This window comes from Poromitra crassiceps (assembly GCF_964638095.1).
Source record: "Poromitra crassiceps genome assembly, chromosome: 9".
Taxonomy (NCBI): Eukaryota; Metazoa; Chordata; class Actinopteri; order Beryciformes; family Melamphaidae; genus Poromitra; species Poromitra crassiceps.
Genome location: NC_139630.1, coordinates 56199691 through 56207610, shown reverse-complemented (window position 1 = coordinate 56207610; position 7920 = coordinate 56199691). Strand labels below are relative to the sequence as shown.

General features: G+C 45.6%; 1 protein-coding gene across 1 annotated transcript in view; it reads left to right on the top strand.

Annotated features, from left to right (window-relative positions):
* Nucleotides 1-7673: 7673 nt before the first annotated feature.
* The window catches only part of lama4 (laminin, alpha 4), a gene marked incomplete at its 5' end in the record, with an annotated part of 42419 nt that continues 42172 nt past the window's right edge, over nucleotides 7674-7920 (top strand). The window contains one exon of the mRNA XM_083643215.1: nucleotides 7674-7784. Within this exon, the coding sequence (XP_083499341.1) occupies nucleotides 7674-7784 (111 nt within the window). The remainder of the gene's footprint in view (nucleotides 7785-7920) is intronic.

Here is a 7920-nt window from a genome sequence, read left to right as displayed (position 1 = left end):
TTTGGACTGGTCTTAGGGGGGAAAAGTCTTAAACTAGAGACCATCTTTTCACTTGGACTGGTCTTAGGGGGGGAAAGTCTTAAACTAGAGACCATCTTTTCATTTGGACTGGTCTTAGGGGGGAAAAGTCTTAAACTAGAGACCATCTTTTCATTTGGACTGGTCTTAGGGGGGAAAAGTCTTAAACTAGATACCATCTTTTCATTTGGACTGGTCTTAGGGGGGAAAGTCTTAAACTAGAGACCATCTTTTCATTTGGACTGGTCTTAGGGGGGGAAAGTCTTAAACTAGAGACCATCTTTTCATTTGGACTGGTCTTAGGGGGGAAAAGTCTTAAACTAGAGACCATCTTTTCATTTGGACTGGTCTTAGGGGGGAAAAGTCTTAAACTAGAGACCATCTTTTCATTTGGACTGGTCTTAGGGGGGAAAGTCTTAAACTAGAGACCATCTTTTCATTTGGACTGGTCTTAGGGGGGGAAAGTCTTAAACTAGAGACCATCTTTTCATTTGGACTGGTCTTAGGGGGGGAAAGTCTTAAACTAGAGACCATCTTTTCATTTGGACTGGTCTTAGGGGGGAAAAGTCTTAAACTCGAGACCATCTTGCGATGGTATCACATCAGCCGAGATGCCCACGACTTTAAAACTTAAAACTGTCGACAGATTTTGTGATAGCTACAAAACCGTACAAGATGCAATCACAAAACTTTACATGTGTGTTGACATCAAAATGAAGGCCGAGAATGGAGGTCCCCTCTTCCGGGACCTCCACTGGCTTCCCATCTCAGCTCGCATCAAATTCAAGACACTGGTACTGGCCTACAGGGCAGTACACCAGTCAGCTCCCCTGTACCTGCAATCTATGGTCAGGTTCCAAACCTCTCACCGCTCCCTTCGCTCCTCCACCAGTGCGGGGCGCCTCGCTCCTCCTTCGCTACGGGCGCTCAAAAGTCGCTCATCCCGATCTCGACTCTTCTCCTCCCTGGCACCCCAATGGTGGAACGAGCTGCCACCTTCGGTCAGGACTGCTGAATCACTGCCGATCTTTCGGAAAAGACTAAAGACTCACCTTTTCAGGCTCCACCTGGGCCCTTCTTGATCTAACTTCTTTCTCTCTCTTCTTTCTCTCTCTTTATAAAAAAAAAAAAAAAAAAAAAAATCCTAATCTAAAACTTGTACCACTGTTCCTTCAGGATTTGTAGTTGTCATAGACTGTGCTCCATAGTTGATTGCTCTATTGCTGACAAAAAGTGTGTTATTGTAAGTCGCTTTGGATAAAAGCGTCTGCCAAATGACGAAATGTAAATGTAATGTAAATGTAATGTTCATCTCTTCAATTTCCTGATGAATAATTCACATTCCTCCGCCCCAGGTTGATATCTTTGAGTCATTTGTGCTGGAAGAGACTGGACTCAGAACAGATGATGGGTCATAGGTTTGTGCTGGGAAGAGACTGGACTCAGAACAGATGATGGGTCATAGGTTATATATACCTTGAGGAAAATGCACAGCAATTCACACAAGCAGTGCCAGAACTTGATGCATTTGGTTTGGAGCACGTCTGGTGGTAGGTTCAGTTCTCGGTGAAGACAGCTTACGTGAGTGGAGATGGAATCACTCCGTTTCCCACAAAGTCAGACCTCTGCTCTACATTTTCGAAATCGCTCTCTCACACCCCCCCCCCACCCACCGCCTCCTCCCCCCTCCTCCCTCCTTCTCCCCCCTCCCCCCTCCCCCTCCCCCTCCTCCTCCCTACATCTGTTTCCAATCAACACTCACTGCCAAGCCTGGGATCTGCTTTGCCCCAGAGACCCAACTCACAAACGGAGAGAAAAGTGTAAACTGGACAGTAAGAGGTCGACAGGATCCCAGAGAGAAGCACTTTAGAAATGGGGCTCACACCATTTCAACATGCTGAGGCGATACTGAGGAAATGAGAGAAGGACCCAAAGTAGGCGTTTGTCTAATTCAAGTCTTTGGCTGCTTGAGTGAGTTTGACGTTAGTTCCAAAGCATGGAATTACAAACCTAAAATATTTACGTCCACAGCGGAATGATGTTTATCTTGGTGGAGATTAACGATATCCTACTTAGATCCTTTAACAGTGATATAAACACAGGCAAATGATGTAAGCCTCATCATCATTTTCTCTAGAGCCATTCTCTTTCAAAAAAAAGGGGGGTTTGTAGGCAACAGTGCTTAACTGCAGTTAGAATATTTTATTTTGCATTTTCAAATCCAAACACAAAAACAGACATTATACAACCAACAAATGACTCAAATCCTTACTTTAGTAAAAGTAGCAAGGCTATAATGGTGAAATACTCAAAACACTTTACTTGAGTAAAAGTATGGATGTATTCGCACTAAAACGCACGACAAAAGTAAAAGTAACGGCCCCTTTCAGATTGTTAGATTATTGATGCATTAATCTGGAAGAAGTATTTAATGTTGTAGGTCTAACTGCTCCATATACTGTTGGGGAGTATAAACGCTAACAATGCTAAATATTTTCTGAACTTAAAGTATGAAGTCTCGCAAAATTGAAATACTCAAGTAAAGTGCCAGTATACTTCAAAATTGTACTTACATACTGTTAGAGTATACGAGGGATCAGTGTTGGTAAACAAACAGCTTACTGGGGGTAACTTCATAATGGGAGTGGGACCCTGTGGAGCGCAGCCTTGAGTGTCTCGCGCTAGCAGGCTATGCTGTTTACTAATTCACTTCATTTTAAAAACGGCGATAGTTCACACAACTTTAACACGACATACATATATTATACATCTCACTCTTGAGCTACTTCTGCTCTCACTCAGAATGTCAAAATATAAGCGATGTGATGTATAGTTTTTGAGATATTAACGTTATAACAACTCATATTAACTGCCGGAGGGTTGTGATGTCACACTGATTTGCCCTATTGGGTTAACTTGCAATAAGGTAATTTTGAAAGACAGACATGTACATGAACTCTTTTTGACATTGATCTTTTTTGACATCATATTCTTGAAGAGCAGGACTTCTAGATGCACAATGTGCTCTTTGAATTGTTATTATTGCACCATAACTCAAAACATAAGCCTGTTTTGTTCCAATGTTTACAAACAATACAAATGTAAACAAACTGTTTATGGCTTAAGTACATCTACAGTAAAACACATTTTTAGCTCTTACAAACTGATATTCCTTGTATCAAGGACTCTGTCAGAGCTAAAAGACATTTTAAAATGTTAAAAACAGAGAGGGGGGGGGGGGGTAATGGCTTAGTAACTGGAATAACCGGACTTCTTCCCCATGCAGTGAAATGACCATGTTTTTCCAGATCCGTGTCTTAGCTTAAAGTTGAACTGAACCCGTATCGTCACGTGCGTCGCAGTCCGTTTCAGACTGAAAACATCATTTGTCTGAGATGACAAGTTGAGAGGCGGGTCATAGTATCATGTCGATGATTTGATTTGACAATTCTGTCGACTGGCTTTGGCATTGGTCAATCATGGCGCGTTCCACCCCCAAATCGAGTGGGATTCAGCGTGTTGTCGTGCTACGCGAGTGGGATCCGCGGAGTACCAGGCAGCCAGCTGCTTCGTGCGGAGGGAGCGGACAATCCGATGCATGGGTGCTGCCCGCCCGCCTGGAATCTCCGAGAGACGACCCCTGACAACCACGCTCTCAAGCGCGCGCCTTTTAAGCTATTTCTGTAAATACGATATCCCTGGAATGCGCGTTTTAACGAGCCAGTTACATTTCTTTGCATTCTTAGAGATTATAGTTTTTGTTTTGTGTTCATGTAACTAAAAATTGGCCAAGTTAGTAGTTAGTTTATGGGATAGGAATTCTGCCAGATGACAGGCACTAGGCGCCATTTTCTACTTCATTTGGAAGAGAAAATTATCCTGAAATGAAGATTTGATTGACAGCTGCATGTCGTGATATGATTGGTTGAAATGGGGTAGAAATTTGATAGTACTGGGTGACGTCAGCAAACTGTACATTACTGTTATCAATGAAATCTTGAAAAAAAAACTTTTGATGTGAAAAAGTGTGAAAAACTAAAGAAATTAGACTTTTGTGATTTTGTTTGCATACATTATTAAATAGGTGCACTGCATACCCACTTATTTGAACTAAAAGAAAAGAAAAGTCATTTATGAGTTCAGCTCGACTTTAAGTTCTCCACCAGATCAGGGAGGCAGGGGGGCATGGCAGCTTCTCCTGAACGTCCCAGGACATCAGAGAGTCCGGTGGGGCTCATGGGTGCAGGAGGTCACCCCTCTACCCTGCAGTCTGCTGTGTGCGGTGTCTCCTTACACTCTCCACACATACCAGAGAAAGGCATAACCTCTATGATCACAGCAAATGCTTCTTCACCCTGATGCCAAGCACACACTGCGAACGCTGAAAGCTCCCTGGGCAAAACACAACATTTCGTAGCTCTTTCTGGAGGTCAGGTCAAAGAGTTGAGGTTAGCTCGGATGATTTATTTTGGAAAACTTTACGATTTGCATTCATGTTTTAGGAATTTAGCTGATGCTCGACTGACCAGAATAAAATGTTGCCATTTTACGTTTCTGCAAAACCACGTTGAATCTCAACGTTTGTGAACCCGAAATATGTTGCTTGCATATCAACATTTCGACAACAAGTCCTCCAACCACAGGAGCGTTTCCAAATTAAATTTGAAAACGTCTGTTAATTTGAAAACGTTACCACGTGAAAACGTTACACAAATAAAAGAACTTGCTTATGGTTAGGGTTATTTGGGTGAAGGCTAAAGAACAAAAACACTCACGGTGACTCACGGTTGAAATGTAGACTTTGGAAATACATACATGTACATGTATGTATACATGTACATGTACTGTATCTAGAAATATGACATGCAACCTTTTTTTGTTTCACAAATGTTGAGATTCAACATATTATGCATGGTTTGCAGAAAAGGTAAAATGTCAACGTTTTATTCTGGCGACTTCAGTTCATCACTAACATGTATACAGTATAAGGGTCAGAGCCATAGTGATGCAAAATTCATATGACCTCAAAATTATCAGGTGAGAAATAAGTTTGCTGCTTTGAAATTTGTTCAGAAAAAAAGGATACAGACAAATAAAGTGGAAGAAGCGTGCCATCAATAACCCGCCATATAGCTTTGACAAAGCCTCTGGAGGAGAGGATGAAGAGGAAGAGTTGTGTTGAGTGGGATCTCGTGATGCTCTCTCGGCACTGAGTATGGATTTCTCCCTGTTGGTTTTGGCCCGGGAGGCGGTGTTGCACCGTGTCGTGCAGCTTGCAGACCCGGCAGACAGGCCTTTTTTGCTCACATGCCTTCTTGCTCTGACTCCTGGGCAGCAAAGACAAACTCATCCCCTTGTGGAGAAGTTATAGGAAGACAGTGCTGCGGCTCCAAAAACCCCCCACCCCCACCACGGCTCCCTTCATCATTCAATACGGCCGTGACCTGTGAGTGATCTCCTCTTGTGTTTATATACTCTCTGTGTTCCCCTCATGTTGGGAATACCCGGTGTGCAGCGGGCCAAAGAAGGAGAGAGACGCGTCGGCTTTGCACTCTGCACACAGCCTGCGCTCCTCTCCTCTCCTCTCTGTCTCAGCGAGCTACCGAAGTCAACAGAATGTGCTTCAGCAAAGCCAACACTCACTTCCTGTTTGGTTGGAGGATTGTTTGCACTGCCGGCCCAGTTGCCACTTATACTGTCTGAGGGTTTCATAAAGGCTGGCTTGGACTCAAAAGTGCATCCCTGAAGTTTACATCTGTATCCCGAGACAGCAATTAAACTCTGTTATGGCATCGTCGTCTTTTCATGAGCAGGTCATTTAAGGGCATTTCTCGAAATCATAGAATAAGGTAGCAGTTTTATTGGCTTAAAAACGGGCTAAATATTGAATTTGTTCCATGAGCTTTTTAGCTTGCAACAATCAGTTTGCGACTGCAAGAGAAAATATCAACGCAGAGGAAGAAGTGTGAAAAGAGAGGCAATACATGTTGATATGTGCCTTCCAGTGCTCAGAACGCTTCCAAGTCTTTCCTCCTGGTTCTGTTAAATAGACAACCTGTTTATTGGTCATGTGAGACATAGAACCTCCACATGCTCCTGTGGACTCGCACTGCATAACTGAGACATAGAACCTCCTCATGCTCCTGTGGACTCGCACTGCATACCTGGGACGTATTTGGAACTGCTTACAACATGCTCTTTGTGGAGCAGAACAGAAAGCGTGTCACCAGTGACCTGCATGACGCGCCTGTTGACAGTCATGGGGTTTCAGCAGCACGTGCATCACAGCGCGTGAACCTTTAACGCTACAGGCCTATACAGTATCCAGCCATGCAGACATGAGAGAAGTACCGTTCATACACTCTGTCTGCCTCTCTGACAATACTTCCTTTGTGCTGGAAGTATCACACTCGCTCTCTTCCTGTTCAGGCCAGAGTCCAGAGCTTCACACGGTATTCATAAATGTAGCACCTTATGATGGTCTGACCTTGGAAAACAAACAGAGCTGTGAGCAGTGGAGTAGCAGCTGTTTCTTCTCTGCCTGCAGAGCGGAGTGAGTGTTGAGGCTCGCCCCTCTGCCCACCCCACTCAATAGAGGGGAAGAGGAGTGAGTGTTGAGGCTCGCCCCTCTGCCCACCCCACTCAATAGAGGGGAAGAGGAGTGAGTGTTGAGGCTCGCCCCTCTGCTCACCCCACTCAATAGAGGGGAAGAGGAGTGAGTGTTGAGGCTCGCCCCTCTGCTCACCCCACTCAATAGAGGGGAAGGGGAGTGAGTGTTGAGGCTCGCCCCTCTGCCCACCCAACTCAATAGAGGGGAAGGAGAGTGAGTGTTGAGGCTCACCCCTCTGCCCACCCCACTCAATAGAGGGGAAGAGGAGTGAGTGTTGAGGCTCGCCCCTCTGCCCACCCCACTCAATAGAGGGGAAGAGGAGTGAGTGTTGAGGCTCGCCCCTCTGCGGGGAAGGGGAGGGAGGAGGAGAGGGGAGAGGGAGGGAGGGTGCTGTCTGTTCAGGCCAAGGTGAAAGGCTGCCACAGACCTGCAAATAGGGACGAGGGACTAACACTCAATGTGACTGCAGACATGCAGTCTGGATCTGCCTGCTAGCTGCTGCATGCTCAGGAGACAGAAGGTCTCTGTTGCTCAACTGCTCCTCTCTCACTCTTCTCTCTCTCTCTTCTCTTTCTCCCACTCTCTCTCTCTCTCTCTCTCTCTCTCTCTCTCCCCCACTCTCTCTCTCTCTCTTTCTCTCCCACTCTCTCCCTCTCTCTCTCTTTCTCTCTCTCCCCCACTCTCTCTCTTCTCTTTCTCTCCTCCCACTCTCTCTCTCTCTCTCAGTTGCCAGCCTTCCCATCTGTATGTGATTTAGGCACAGGCTCAGGGGAGAGGCAAGTCCACTAGGGGAGGCGTAGTAGGGGAGAGAAGAGTCAGGGGAGGGAGGGAGAGAGAGAGAGAGAGAGAAAGGGAGGAAGTCCACACAAGTGAGTTTGAGAGGACTTTGGCTGGGCTGGGACTACGAGGCACAGCGCCGCATCTGGAGGTCGGTCCAGTGGAGAAGTGAAGCCAACGGGAGCAGCGGAGCAAAGGAGCTGCCTGAGAGAGAGAGAGAGAGTCCCGGAGAGACGTGACCACAGCCAGGAGGGACCAACACACAAACATGGCTGCTAAATCTCTGCCCTGCCTCTGTCTTCTCGCCTTCATCCTCTCAGGGATTTCCTACACAGCCTCTGCCGGCAGGTTACGGGACGAGCAACAGTCGGTGGTGAAAGTAAGACAAACACAGACATGATTTAGTTTTCAGCAGCATCTTTTCCATAGTTTACTCTGTCTGTCTTACTGTACATTTACTGTATGATTGACTCTGTCTGTCTTACTGTGCATTTACTGTATGATTGACTCTGTCT